The 15,546-nt window shown below is 43.2% G+C and overlaps 1 protein-coding gene across 6 annotated transcripts in view; it reads left to right on the top strand.

Annotated features, from left to right (window-relative positions):
- Positions 1–15,546, top strand: part of WDR59 (WD repeat domain 59) — a 92,060-nt gene that overhangs the window by 53,057 nt on the left and 23,457 nt on the right. For 3 of the 6 annotated variants that reach the window (XR_010837916.1, XM_059043725.2, XM_067020120.1), the window contains exons 15-19: positions 2,155–2,250; positions 2,406–2,562; positions 3,066–3,135; positions 7,276–7,429; positions 11,402–11,458. Coding sequence is in view for 3 of the 6 variants with exons in the window: in XM_059043725.2 (XP_058899708.1) it covers positions 2,155–2,250; positions 2,406–2,562; positions 3,066–3,135; positions 7,276–7,429; positions 11,402–11,458 (534 nt within the window). In the remaining 3 variants the exon portion in view is untranslated. The remainder of the gene's footprint in view (positions 1–2,154; positions 2,251–2,405; positions 2,563–3,065; positions 3,136–7,275; positions 7,430–11,401; positions 11,459–15,546) is intronic. The other 3 variants (XR_010837918.1, XR_010837917.1, XM_059043727.2) reach the window with 1 other exon arrangement.

The following is a 15,546-nucleotide window of genomic DNA, read 5'->3' as shown; positions in this document are numbered from 1 at the left end:
TGCTCACAGATCTCATTAAAGCCATGCGTTAATCCAAGGTTAATACAATACAATCTCATTTATTTGGAAACTGTAGGCAAAATGTATTCTGAAGCTAGAAGATACTTTCTAATCAGAAAAAAAGTATGTAAGGTCATTAAAAAAAATCTGTTCCATAAAAGGAGATGTTGTTACTTAGAGTGAGGCTGGCTGGCTGGACAGGTGAGGTGTGTGATAGGACAGCAGTGCCTGAATGGAGGGGTACAGCCTGGCATCTCGTCTTTACCCTTAGAGGTTCAGAAACTTGATTTGTCAGTTCACGCAGAGCTAATCAGGTGGAATCCTCATAAAAAAGCCGCTTGAGCTGAGATACGTCTTTTTCGGTCTCAGCAGCATCACATGTGAAATAGCAGAAATAGCCTGACAGCACCAAGTTGACCTGAATGCTGTTCATTTTTTGCCTAGTTTGTGGTATATACACTTGATTGTTCTATCTTCTTGGGGTATGATAGGTAACCAAGAAATTGTTCAAGCTTTGTAAGGGTCTATGAAATGCTAATTACTCATATTTTGTGGTACTTGACATTTTGTCCTTGGAGTCTGAACATTTCGTTGCCTTGTTTGGACATACAAAAAAGATAGATTTTTCTATTGGTATAAAAATGATTGGATAAGCAAGTGTTTTAAAGGTCTAATTCAGTGCTGTCCAATAGAAATGTGATGCAGACTACATGTAATTCTCAATTTTCTAGTAGCCATACTAATTAAAAAAGCAGGTAAATTAATTTCAATAATAGTTTAATTTAATCTAGTGTATCCAAAGTATTATCATATCAACATGTAAGCAGTATAAAAATTATTGCGATAGCTTACATTCTTTTTTTTTTTTCTTTTTGGTACTAAGTCTTCAACTTTTGGTGTGAATTTTATGCTTACAGCACATCGCAATCCAGACTAGCCACATTTCATGTGCTTTATAGCCCGGTAATAACTTCCGTGTTAGACAGCCCAGGTCCAATTTACATGCCTATCTTCAGTATGTGTATGTCAGTTTATATCGATAGCATGTGCTTTAAAATGTTAAGCTCCATATATAGATGTATATAAAATATATTTATGTTATTAAAGTATAGTTGATTTATAATGTTGTGCCCCAGTCTCTGCTGTACAGCAAAGTGACTCAGTTATACACGTATATACATTCTTTTTTTAATATTCTTTTCCATTATGGTTTATCCCAGGAGATTGGATATAGTTCCCTGTGCTATACAGTAGGACCTTGTTGTTTATTCATTCTAAAATGAAATAGTTTACATCTACCAACCCCAAGTTCCCAGGCCATCTGTCTCCCTTCCCCCTCACCCTTGGCAACCCGAAGTCTGTTCTCTATGTCTGGGAGTCTGTTTCTGTTTTGTAGATAGGTTCATTTGTGCCATATTTTAGATTCCACATATAAGTGATATCATATGGTATTTGTGTTTCTCTTTCTGACTTACTTCACTTAGTATGATAATTTCTAGTTGCATCCATGTTGCTGCAAATGGCATTATTTTGTTCTTTTTTATGGCTGAGTAGTGTTCCATTGTATGTATGTACCACATCTTCTTTATCAGTTTATTTGTCAATGGACATTTAGGTTGTTTCCATGTTTTGGCTACTGTGAATAGTGCTGCTGTGAACATAGGGGTGCATGTATCTTTTTGAATTATAGTTTTGTCCAGGTATATTAGGCTTTATATTTTTAAAGGACTCCCCCCAAAAGGTACATTTTAATTTTCACTAGAGTGAAATCTGTTCCCCCTGGCATGTATGTATCACATGGAACAGTTTTCAGTCCAGACTGGAGGATATTACTCTAAGTGTTGCTGAGATTTCTCATGGAGGAGGGTGCGGTCGGGGGAGAGCAAAGGAGTAGAAGTCACTATAAAGGAAGAACGGTGGTTCTCATCGTGCTCTCTCAGAGCCAGTGCATGTGCCTGCCGTGGCAAAGGAAAGGGCTTCTGGAAGAGGATTCACAAAGGAATCTTCTCTCTGAGCCTCTCGGGGAGGGGGAAGGTGATGTGTTGTGTTGTCAGCCTCAGACACCGCCAAGCTCCGGTGCCCCAGTTCACACAATAAAAAAGAATCAGGAGAAAGGAAGTTGCTCTTCTTGACCGTGTTTTGTGCCTTTTCTAGATCCTGAAAGACACCTCCCTGCAAAAAGTGAAACGCAACCAGAGCTGTTTGGAGCCCTGCCTGCGCCAGCTTGTCTCCTGCCTTGAGTCTTTTGTGGTGGGATCCTTGTTACCAACCTATGCTTTGGGGTTTCATTTCCTTTCCTCCTCCCTAAAATCCTGGGTTCCCTGATCTTGGAATAATGTGTCCTGTTTTGTAATTTGGCTTGGAGACAGATTGTGGGTTTTAGTCTCTTGATTTTAAAATTTCAGAACCAAGAAGACAGCGCTTCCAGCAATCCCTTCGCGCTCCCGACCTCTGTCACGCCGCCCCTACCGACATTTGCCCGGGTGACCACCGCCTATGGGTCCTACCAGGATGCCAATATTCCCTTTCCCAGGACCTCGGGGGCCAGATTCTGTGGGGCAGGTTGGTCTCTTTCAGTTCTCTGATTGTAGATTTCGAGAGAGAGAAGCTAAGAATGTCTGTATAAAAATTGCCATCAGAAAATGTTTCTTTGTTTTTATTTCCTGAGAACTCAAAAGATTTCTGTCATAGCGTTATCTGATGCCGAATTGGCATCTGGGGACATACCCTAAGAATGTTCACCAGATTTACAGGCTTAGCTTGTTTCATTCTGATGAGTGTGAATTTGAGTCTTAACTCAACCTATTGAAAATACACATAGGAGATATAAAGTACCTGTGAAGACTTTTTCCAAACCACATACATCCCATCTCTCCTGAATCCTGGAGATTCTTATCTTTGTTTTTATTAAGTATGGCTGCCGTTGTGAGCCTGTATAGCTTAGGATACTATGTCTTATCCTTCAGGTATATTGAGGTAGACAAAAGATTGACCAGCGCTTTCTTAGGATTTCCCACGACCAGCTCATTGACCTTGATGTGCACGTGTGATGTCTCCTCTGACAGGGTACCTGGTGTATTTCACAAGGCCCATGACGATGCACCGAGCAGTGTCTCCGACTGAGCCTACTCCGAGGTGAGTCTGGGAGATTCAGACGTAAGCTACATTCGTGGGCCAGAAGTAGGCACACATCTGGGAATTTGTCTTTGGAAAATTTGTGTTAGTTATCAGTAAACACTCATTATAAGATTTACTCCCGGGCTTCCCTGGTGGCGCAGCGGTTGAGAATCCGCCTGCCGATGCAGGGGGCACGGGTTCATGCCCCGGTCCGGGAAGATCCCACATGCCGCGGAGCGGCTGGGCCCGTGAGCCATGGCCGCTGAGCCTGCGCGTCCGGAGCCTGTGCTCCGCAACGGGAGAGGCCGCAGCAGTGAGAGGCCTGCGTACCGCAAAAAAAAAAGATTTACTCCCAAAAGATCATGGTTCATTGAATTTCACCCAAGCTGAGATTTCTACTGTAAAGTTACTACTAGAAGGAGTTGCTTGATAAAAACTGTTGTCAAAACAAGGCAAATTCTTTTTTAATGTGCTTTTCCCCTATTGCTAAAGTATTATCTGAACGTTAAATAAAACTAGAAAAATAGCAAGAGATAATCTATAGTCCCGTAACACCAATAGGCCACTTCTAACATTACCACCCACATGCAGTGTATGTGCAGACATCACTAGAGTCAATTGTAGAACCTTTCCATTATCCCAGAAAGAGACTTTGGGGGCAAACACCGATCTACTTTCTGTCTATAAATTTGTCTATTCTGGACAGTTCATATAAGTGGAATTATATGTGTGTTCTTTTGTAACTGACGTCTTTCACTTAGTGTATTTTCAAGGATCATACATGTTGTAGCAGGTATCAGTACTTCATTTCTTCTTATTGCCAAATAATATTCCATCACATGTATATACCGTGTTTTATTTATTCATACATCAGTCATTGGACATTGGGACTGTTTCCACTTTTTGGCCATTATGAATAATGCTGCTATGAACATTCTGTGCAAATTTTGTATGGATATATATTTTTTCATTTTTCTTGGATATATACCTAGGAACTGAATGACTGGAACATATTGTAAATTTTTTTCTTAATTTTAGAGCAATTTTAGGTTCATAGCAAAATTGAGTGCAGAGTACATATACCCCTGTCCCTACACCTTTACAACCTTCCCCATATTAGTGGTTTTTTAAACTTAAATATTATGCTGTAGACTTCTGGTTCTGCAGTGTGATGACCAGGATAACTTGGAAACCCACCTGGTTATACTGTATATGATATCATTAGCATACTTAATAATGAATAGCTAAGCTAACAAGAAAGAAAGGACATTGCACCAAGTTCGTGAGCAGGTGCTACGACTGTCCTCGGAGTTTGCCAGTTTCTGCAGTTTTCTGCCTAGGCAGATGAGAGCTTGGCCCTACAGGAAGTGGGAGTTAAATGCCAGGAAACGCCCTACATTATACTAGATTCCTTATTTGAAAGGTTGGACTAGAAAACAATCACCTACTCTTTTTTTTTTTAATTTATTTTATGTTTTTGGCTGAGTTGGGTCTTTGTTGCTGCATGCAGGCTTTCTCTAGTTGCGGCGAGTGGGGGCTACTCTTCATTGCGGTGCGCGGGCTTCTCACTGCGGTGGCTTCTCTTGTTGTGGAGCACAGGCTCTAGGTGCGCAGGCTTCAGTAGTTGTGGCACAGGGGCTCAGTAGTTGTGGTACATGGGTTCAGTAGTTGTGGCTTGTGGGCTGTAGAGCACAGGCTCAGTAGTGGTGGCGCACGGGCTTAGTTGCTCTACGGCATGTGGGATCTTCCCGGAGCAGGGCTCGAACCCGTGTCCCCTGCATTGGCAGGTGGATTCTTAACTACTGCGCCCCCAGGGAAGCCCCCAGTCACCTACTCGTAAAAGGAAACAACAGATATCTGTATCTGGACTTTGGGTCAGCGGGCAAATGTTCCTATTAGAACATTTTTCATACTAACAGTATTGTATTGAGGTATAATTTAGGGTACACAAATATGAAGTCTGTACCTTGATGACCAGCACCCAGATCAGGATACAGAGCCTTGTCCTCACTCCCAAAAGTTCCCTGGTCCCTTTACCCAGAGGAAATGATTCTTCTGCTTCCATCATTGAAGTTTAGTTTGCCTGTGCTTGAACTTCATCTAAATAGAATCATCCAGCATGTACTATTTTACGTCTGGCTTATTTTGCTCAACTTAATGTTTTTGAAATTGATCCATGTGGTTGCATGTATCAGTAGTTCCATGGTATGAAAATAGTATAATTTGCTTATTATTACATTCATACTCCTGTTGATGGACATTTGGATTATTTCCAGTTTTTATTTTATTATATATAGACCTACACATACAAGTCTTTTTTAAAAAATTTCATACAAGTCTTTTTATGAACATGTGTATTAATTTCTCTACCCAAGGAGTAGAATCTCCCTGGGTCATAGGATACATGCGTGTTTAATTTTATTAGAATTGCCAAAAAGTCTATCCCCAGTGGTTATGCCGTGTTATAGTCTTCCAGCAATGTTTCTGGCCGCTCCACATCCTCTCCAAAACTTGGTGTTTTTAGTCTTTTCAGCTTTAGCCATTGTGGTGGGTGTGTAGTTATTCTCTCATTGTGCTTTAATTTGTGCTTCCATGGTGATGACTAATGATGGTGAACAGCTTTTGTGTACTCATTGAACACTTGGATATCTTCTTTTGTGATTTGCCTGTTCTAGTATTTTGTCCAGTTTTTTTTAGACTGTGTTTCTTATTATCTGTTTGTGGTAGTTCTTTATCAATTCTTATTGCAAATCCATTGCTGGGTGTATGTATTGATTTTCTCCTAATCTATGGCTTATCTTTCTCCCTCTTCAATGATTTTCAATTTTCAGCAGTTTTTAATTTTGATGCAGTTCAGTTTATCACTTTTTATTTATTTATTTATTTTTATTTATTTTTTTTGTGGTACGCGGGCCTCTCACTGTCGTGGCCTCTCCCGTTGCGGAGCACAGGCTCCGGACGCGCAGGCTCAGCGGCCGTGGCTCACGGGCCTAGCCGCTCCGCGGCACGTGGGATCCTCCCGGACCCGGGCACGAACCCGTGTTCCCTGCATCGGCAGGCGGATTCTCAACCACTGCGCCACCAGGGAAGCCCCTATCACTTTTTAAGTGTTAGGGTTAGTGCTTCTGTGTTCTTTCTAAAAAAAAATCTCTGCCTATCCCAAGGTCATGATAATATTCTGTGTTTTCTCTTAAAAATTTATAGATGTAAATTCCTTATCTAAGGTCTGTAATTAATCTCAAAGTAATTTTTGTGTATGATGTGAGGTAGGGGTCAAAGTGTTTTTTTCAGTAGAGATATATAGTTGTTATATATATAGCACCATTTATGGAAAAGATTTTGCTCTTGTTGAATTTGCATTGATACCTTTGTTGAAAATCAATTGACCGTATGTTTTGGATCTATTCCTGGACTCTATTTTTTTTCTTTGGTTTATTGGTCTTTCCTTATGCCAACACTACACTGTTAATGTAGGTTTATATAGTAAGTCTTCAAATCTGGTAATGTTAAGTCCTCTAACTTTATTATTCTCATTCAGGATTGTATTGGCTACTCTAGATCGTTTGTATTTCTGTAAAAATAGAAATCAGCTTACTGGTTCCTACAGAAAAAAGCCTGCTCATATTTTGATTGGAGTTGTGTTGATTCTATAGATCAACTTGGAGAAAACTGACACCTTAACAATCTGGAATCTCCTAGTCTATTAACACGGTGTATTTCTCTATTGTTTTGAGTCTTTAATTTCTCTCAGCAATATTTTGTATTTTCCATGCACATTTTTTCTTTAAATGTGTTCCTAGGTATTGCATGTCTTTTGATGCTATCGTAAATGCAATTTTATTATTTTCCAAATGTTTGTTTTTAATATATAGTAGATTATTGTAGATTGACCTTGTATCTAAATTCACTTATTAGTTTAAGTAATTTATAGACTCCTTTGAATTTTCTGTGTATGTAGTCACAGAAACGTTCTCCGCTTTTGCAGATAAAGCATTTTTCAGTTCTGAAAGTGCTCTTTGATTCCTTTTTGGAGTTTCCGTTTTTCCCCCAATTTTATCCATCTTTTTCTCCTGATTTCATCAAGCGCTAAGAATGGCATCGCTTAGAACTATGGAAAGATCCAAGCCAGTACGGTTAATCGTGCCTTTTCAACCACAGATCTCTGTCAGCTTTGTCTGCCTATCATACTGGCTTGATTGCGCCCATGAAGATCCGCACAGAGGCCCCTGGGAACCTCCGTTTGTACAGCGGGAGCCCCACGCGCAGCGAGAAGGAGCAGGTCTCCATCAGCTCCTTCTACTACAAGGAGCGGGTAAGTGGCCGATCCACAGCCTTTGATTCTTATCCCTTCCCCGATTCTTGTCCCTGGCCTCCCCGCCTGCCAGGCACAGCAGCTAAATTAGTGACCCCCCTGTGGTCTTTCCCTTTCATAGTTTGTGTGTTAGAGAAAGACCGTTGCTTTGTTCCTTTTGGTTAGTTTTTAACTACTGTAAATTGTATAGGAGGGGGAGGGGTGGTTGGTCGGTATAATCCGTACTCTTCCCTCCCCTTTAACCCTGTCCTGTGATCTCCATACATGAAGTCGATTCCCATCCTCTCAGATAGAATCATGTAGCTTCGGGTCTTCCTGGGTGTTCTGATGTTTGTCAGCAAATTAAGGGAGGCTTCAGAAGGCTTGGGATCCTGACACATTTGGAACTTCCTAGTTGTGGGAAGTTTTCAAGTTGACTTCTAAGAGGTTTTATGCTTTTACTAAGTCTGCACCGAAGTACCCATTTGAATGGACCGGTTTATACAAGAATCGCCTGAAACTGCCCTGTTCCTGGGTTCTTAAGGAACTAATCGTCCCTACAGTAGCTATTAAGCTGCCAGAAGCCTTTGGTGATGACAGTGTAGAGAATGTCGGCAGAGCGTGGGAATGATTCTGAGAACTTGCTGTGTTATCAGGTTGAGTCTGGCTTAAACTGTCTTTTAAATGACATGATGTATTAACTGGTTACCCCTGAGCTACTCACAAACTCAGTCCTTAGGAATTCTTTGTTGCTCTCTCCCACTAATTGAGAAATGATGGATTGACTATAATTAAAATGTGGTTTTTTGTTAAAAATGGAGTTATTTAAAATAAAACCCCAACTTCCAGCAAGCGTTAGAGGTGTCTTCACTTTGATTGCAGTGTAGTGTCTAACCTTCCTGGTTTGCATGATGTTGGCTGTCGCTGACTTCGTCAAGTCTTAGGGTTGTATGTGACAAATGAGTGGCAGGAACTGATGCTTGAGACGCGACCGGTCTTGGGCAAAACCTTCAGTCGAATAGGGAAAATGATTTTTTCGTTGCCTTTCTGGCCAGCTCCGTAGTCCCTTTCTTTGCGTCTCTGACGGAGTTCTCCACCCCACCGCTGCCTCCCCCCACCTCGCCCTGTCCTGCACCTGTTACAGAACTTCTTAGAACACTCTTATCTTCCCAAGTCCTTTACATTCAAAAAAAAATTTTTTTTTTCTTCTTCTGCAAGCTAGCGGGTAACTGGTGAGAAGCTTTGATAAACTGGTTGGAACTAAGGCATTTTATTATTGATGTAGTAGCTAAACAAACTCAAGGTTGAATAAATGTGGGAATTTTCTTTAGCACCAGGGCCAGGTGGAGGAGACCTTTTAGTCAAAGAGGCAGTTGTGAATTCCCCTTTGCATAATGCCCCGTGCTTCTCGAGCTCGGGTTCAGATTGCACAGCATAGCTGGGACTTGCCTTTTTGACCCTGGGATAGTGGATAAAGGTCGTGTTTCATCAAAATAACTCCAGTTCCAAGAAGGAGCCTCTCCTGAGGCAGAAGCATTTGTAAGGCCTGCATTTATATTTTTGATGGTCTGGACTCTCTTTTACGACAAACACGCTGTAATCATGAAGAGGGAACAAAGGCACGTAGGTAGTTAGCTCTTTTTATTTTTATTTTTATTTTTTTTTTTTGCGGTATGCGGGCCTCTCACTGTTGTGGCCTCTCCCGTTGCGGAGCACAGGCTCCGGACGCACAGGCTCAGCGGCCATGGCTCACGGGCTTAGTTGCTCCGCGGCATGTGGGATCTTCCCGGACCAGGGCACGAACCCGTGTCTCCTGCATCGGCAGGCGGATTCTCAACCACTGCGCCACCAGGGAAGCCCAGGTAGTTAGCTCTTATCAGACAGGATCTGCTGGGGCGTGGAGGAAGGATTGAGATATCTCACTCCAGGGTGATTCCCACTGTGCTGCATCTCCCCAGAACACGGGCCACTGTAGTCCCCTAGAATGACATAGTAAGTGGTCTCTGAATTGTATTTCAGACAGTGAGCGAAAAAAGTGGGGGGAGGTAGCTTTATTATAATTTCATATGAAACTTTTGTATTGATGTATAGCATATGTACAGAAAAGTTCACAGATCATAGGTATATAATTCAGTCAATTAGCAATCACAGGAAATAGACCGTTCCAAGAACCCTAGAAACCCTGGGGGAGGGAGGCACATTTTAATGTATGACACGTAGTAATTATTAGGTTCAATCATATGAAACTGCTGATATTTGAGCATTTTTGACCTTAAGAAAAAGTTCCCTGTGGTTCGGCCTAGTAAGAAGTTAAAATCAGTTATTAATAACCAGTCAGTCAATTATTTTGTGATGAATCTAAAATGAACTTGTAAACTCTCCCTGAAGCTTGTTCATGTCCATCGCATTTACATACGGCGTGGGGAAGGAATTACAGGAATGAAATATGGCCATCTTATCTTCCTCACGGAGGACGATAACAGTTTTATCCCTCGAGAAGTGTTTTCTGATTCTTGGGTGTCTAGTTTCAAATGTCAAATAATATCACTTTTATTACTTTTGTCCTGGAAACGATTCCAGTGTACTCAATTTCTCTGTGCTTAAGTCTTCATTTTCAGCCCAAATTTTATCTCCTGCATATTTTTATTCTTGTTTAGATCTCTGCCCCTGAGAGCTTTAAATGAGTAAGAAGAAAGGAAAAGAATATAACTGCATTAAAGTATAACAATGAAAGAATTATAGAGTATTTTGGAGGTTGCAGAAATATCCTCCTAGAGCCATTGGGGACTAATACTCATTTCTCTTGTTTTTGTGTTTTTAACCTGCCCTACTTAGGTCATCTTGTTATATTACCCAAAGGTTCTCCAGATGGAATTCCAGTGTTTGCTCTTAAAATTTTTTTTATATGTGAGAGATGTAAAAATAAATAAATAAAACCATTAAATTTCGTGAGAAGTTAGAAAGCACAGGGAGATGCTAACATTCATTGGGGAACTGGACCATCTATCAATAGCTGATGAAATATTGTTTATTCTTAGGGTAAATCAGGAGGTCCAGGACTTAAGATAAACATCAGGCATTGCCCTGTAAACATTTTTAAAACTTTGCAGCCTCCCACATTCACTTCAGTTGACATCACTAAAATAGCTTTAATGTAAATAACTGAGGAGGTCTTGAAATTAATAGAGTCATCTCTGATTTCCCGAAACAGTGTCGTGCGCTCCCAGTTTCACACTGATGCTTCCGTGGTTAGCGAGAGCCCCGAGGAGCGTCTCCCTTCCGTTCTCTCAGGCTCTCACTTCCTCGTGGCACCGCTCCGAGGCCGGTCCTGCAGTCCCAAGGTCAAGACTTCAGTTTCCCTGGCGCCCCCCAGGCCACACACCAAAAACAATTCGGTGTTGAATCTCCTGAGGAACTTCTTCCTTTTTAGGAATGAGAAGCCTCTCACACATACATATGCTTTCGAAGGGGAAGCAGAGTTCTCAACCTGTTTCCTTTTTTTTGGGGTCGCGCTGGCCTGTGTGGGTCTTAGCGCAGCACGTGGGATCCCCGTCCCTGATCAGGGATGGAGCCCGCACCCCCTGCATTGGAAGCGTGGAGTCTTAACCTCTGGACCCCCAGGGAAGTCCCTCCACCTGTCTCTTACCATCTTAATTCTTGTAAGAGAACCGCAAATCTCCGTCGTAGTTCCTCTGTCAGAGCTGTGTGGATGTCAGCCTCCTGATACCTTGAAATGTGTTTCGGACTAAAGGACCACGACCTTGAAGCTGTGTATGGAGTGTGATGGGTTGGGAGGGGGGGTGAGGGAATCTAAATACTGCTGTGCTGGGTTTCAGATTTTTCAGTCATTCCCATCCCAATTTTGCAGTATTTTATGGTACCTTTGAATCCATCAGGTGTGTGGGAAGCTTTCATTTTATTCGATATTTTTTCCCTTTTAATTTTCTTGGTGTTTTTCTTCCCTCCTCGTGGGTGTAACGTTTTCACGCACAGATGTCTCCTCGCTCTGCCCGGCGACGTTGGTCCATACAAGCAATTAACGACTTCCCGGTACTGTGCGCTGTGCAAATGCTCTCCTTAACTAATCCTGTCTCTGCCCAAAGGCCCAAGAATAAAATGCCACCTGCCTGGCTTTGAGGAACCTGAAATGACAGGCTGGCTGGTTTTCAGGACCAGCATAATCAATTTCTCACTCTTGGGAGTCAGGCACCAAGGACTGCCTCCTGGTTCTATCAGTTTCAAATGGGTGAATACTGATATCATTAAGGATTGTGAATGGACTTCTTTGAAAATGAAGCTGAATGCTGGATTTCTTGGAAAGAACCCCAGTGATAAGCCTTTAGCTCACCTGATTTCACTTGGAGTATTTGTATAATTTCATAGAGCTTTGAAAAGGCTACCTTTGGCATGGCGGGGCAGCAGAGGAAGATATAAGAGGCTTCTACCATTTTGTCTCCATTTTTCTATGGTCTTGCTCGAATTCAAAGAGGGAAGTGCCCACCTGCTTCATTGGCATGACACCGAAGCTAGATTTTAATCCTTTGGGAATTTCCTGCGACAAATTTTTTCCTTGCCATCAGTATTTTGCATTGATAATAAAACCTCTGCAATGGACATCTTCTCTTCCTTTTCTCTTGCTTACTCCCTCCTCTTCTGTCTTCCTCTCCCACCCCCTTTGTGTGGCACAAAGGCACCCCAGTCGTGCCATGGTGACCTCAGGCTGTGCAAGGCAGCTTTGAGGCTTTTGTGTAAGTTTCATTCGGTGTAAAAAAAAAAAAAAAACAAAAATTAGGGGCATAGTCCTATAGCCTTTTTGTATAAAAACCGGTTGAAATCAGGAGCCTTGATTAGCAATTTCCACTGCTGCCCAACAACCTGGAGGTGGAGCTGCCTCCACGGCCATCTTTCCTCAGAAAGCCTGTCCTACCAACCCGCCTGCTGCGTTTCCACTGATTTTTCCAGAAGTCCCTGCTCCTGCTGCTATTTAAAGAGGAACTCATTTTGACTCACTGCCCACTCTGCTGATGATTATGCATTGTCGAAGGGGTTGCTGCGAAGCAGTTGGTGGCTTATTCTTGGGCTGTTTTTACATTTAACCCATTTATTGGCATCGATGTTGCCTCCGATTGTAGCAGTAACACTGGTGGTCCAGTCGCTAGCTGGCTATTGGTTGTCATTCAGTGCTCTCTGCACCAGTGCCTCCCCACCCCCGCCCCTCCCTCCCCACCCCGATCCTCCCCGTCCTGTTTCCCGTAATTCCATGAACACCTTCTCGGTCTGTTCAGAGGAGCATCCCAGTCTCATCGTGTGATAACTTGTCTGTCTTGCTTTGTCTCTCCTCCCTCGATCCCTGCTCATGGAATCTGTGGGGAAGGGGTGTTTTCTTTCGATGGGGCATTGAGATGACCTAAGAGAAGCGCAGAGTCCTTCACCTCCCAGAGGTACCGATTTTACTGCACAGAAACGTATCCACATTTAAGCCCGTCAGAGTGGGACGGCAGCAATGCAGGAGGTTTGGGGGGGCTTTGGGGCCCCTGTGCCCTTTTCTCACCCGGAAAGGCCAGCCACACCTCATCCTGGTATGTCATTGTCGTTGTCACCTGACAGGTGCTCAGACTAGAGAGGTTATGCTAAAATCTCCAGCAAGATACTAAGGCAAAGAAACCTCGGGAAGGTGTGGATGAGGTATGAACCATTTTTGTTGCCAAAACACTAGAGGAAACACTCCATGCTTCTCAGGGAGCACCTGGCTCCCGGGCCCCGACACCTGATTTGAGATCTACCACGTCTTTGTTTAGGCAGCCTTGTTGGATTTGAATCCCCAGAATAATTTGCCATGAGACAGGTTTACTGAGCGACCTCCATAGCCTGAAGGGGAGATAGTTCATATTTAAAAACCATCAACCTCCAAGTTTGAAAAAAAAATATTTTGTGATTTTGTGACCCCCCCCCCCCCCCCCCGCCTTAAAGATTTTTTTATAATGTTTTATAGTTATTCCTTGCTGGATTAAATGAACTAAAACAGCTGTCCCTTAATTGATTTCACACTTTGATTCTTGGTGGCAGCTATCATTAGGGCGATCCTGTGTTAGGGAATCTCCTTCTACTGTAGGCTCAAAGGCAGCTTATCGAGGTCCGTAAAGCACCACCTGTACGTCGGTACAGATCAGACAGAGAAGCACCTGGAAGCCTGGTGTCTCAAGAAGCTGACAAGGAAGTCCCGGGAAATACAGACAGTGATTTCTGGAATTCTGTGGAGGGTAGTTGCAGAAAGCCGCCCAGACCACTCTCTTGACATTTTCATCAAGGACTTATTGATGACTCACGTGGGCCCGTTGCTGTCAATCTCTGTCACCCGAGACTGCAGATGGGAGAAGAGCCCTGAGACGTCCCTTTGGACCCTGGGTTTCCTTTTCTCTGCACGTGTCGAATCCTAACCAATCCAAAAAGGAAATTAAACGGCACGAGGGTCAGGCTCATGAGCCCGGCCTGAAACACAGCAGCTTGGTCTGGGCCTGGCGTGGGAAGCCCGGTAGCCGCAGGAGCTGCTTGCCCCCGCCTGCCACCGGCGCGCTGCTCTGGCTCAGCAGTGCTTGGCAGAGAAGTGACTTTAGAAGTGAGTAACTGTAGACAGTGGTGTGTTGGACAGCCCTCACCGGAGTCAGATGTTGACCTCCGTACATGCAGAAATGGATCTGTTTTTATATGGATGAAACTATTTACATAGTAACAGGTAGCTTAGCCAGGACTTAATTCCCCCCCCCCTTTTTAATCTAAAAATCATACTCTTAAAAGCAGGTAACAAGCATGGGCTTAGCAGCCTGAGAACCTTTGTTCAAAGCTCTGTTCTTAGGAGTGTGGCCTTGAGTAAGCTCACATCCTCATTGTTGAAGTCCAGGGCGTCTCTCATTTCCCAAATACAGGCTCCTCTCTGGCCATCGTAGGGAAGGCTCTGGGGAAATAGGATAATTGCTGGTGATCTGCCTTCCACATCCATTACCCAGGTCCCTCTGCTCAGGTATTTTTGACATTCTGAAAATGATCCTTTTTAGAAGTATTTCAAGTCTGCTAGGAAAAACATTCTGACATGAGCCAGTCTGTTTGCAAATGAACCACTTTGGGTACATGGGCCTTAATATTATGCGTTCATTGGGTTTGCTTAGAAAGTCAGGCGATTGTGGATGTTTCCAGTGTGGTCTGAAAGCTGTAGACCCCATCCCTCACGAGGCCTCCATTGGTTTCCACTGTTCAGTTCAACAGATCTGTCGTGAATTGCTCAAGTGTTGAAGGGCTTCTTAGTCTCTCTTTGTAAGAAGGAGCCAGAGCCAGTGCCTGGAACTGTTTTAGAAGCCTTTCAACCAACCTGCAAGACCCAATTAGATGGATCCTATTTGATTCCACATGGAATCTTTTGAATGTAGATCTTTTCTTTCTGCCTTTAAAACAAAAATCCAGTACCCTAAATCTCACTGGAGACGATGAATTATGTGGGGCCTTGTGGATATGTCGTTTCCCGGGATTCTTAAACTCCCAGAAGTCTGGATGGAAGTCACAGTGAAGTGAGTTTATGGACTTATGCCCTCCGTGCTCTAGTTAGCCATGTTGTGCTGTCCCGTCACTGCAGGGTCGGTGTATGCTGAGTTACTCTCTGTAAAAGCAGCCCAAGTGCTCAGGGCACGTGTGACAGCACAGTCGAATGTCGGTAAGCGCTGCCTGGCTCCAGCCCATCCTGACAGGCCGCTTTTCTTGTTAGCACACTCGCCCCTTACTTGCACCCACATCACGGTTCTTCTTTAGAAAATAACCAAGGCCAGCAGAGAATTGAAGGGCTACTAGCCCCCAAGAATAGATGTAGTTTCCTCTTGTGTTGCAGAGTAATGACTCGTGTATGGATACATAGTAACTGAACTGCTTCTAAGACCAAATAGGTTAAGGTTCCAAATTGATAGCATATGTGTTTACAAGCGATGATGAACAATTCAAATACTTCAGCTAAACATCTACATTTACCTGCCATGCACTGAGTCCGGGTGTCCTGGGTCTAGCAGGTTCCATGCCGCTTACTAATCCTATAGGAAGTTACGTGCGTTGGACAACTTTGGGGGTTAGATGGGACGTGAACGGTCAGAAATGCCTGG

This window comes from Kogia breviceps, chromosome 18 (genome assembly GCF_026419965.1).
Source record: "Kogia breviceps isolate mKogBre1 chromosome 18, mKogBre1 haplotype 1, whole genome shotgun sequence".
Lineage (NCBI taxonomy): Eukaryota > Metazoa > Chordata > Mammalia > Artiodactyla > Physeteridae > Kogia > Kogia breviceps.
This window is presented reverse-complemented; position numbering and strand designations above follow the sequence as displayed.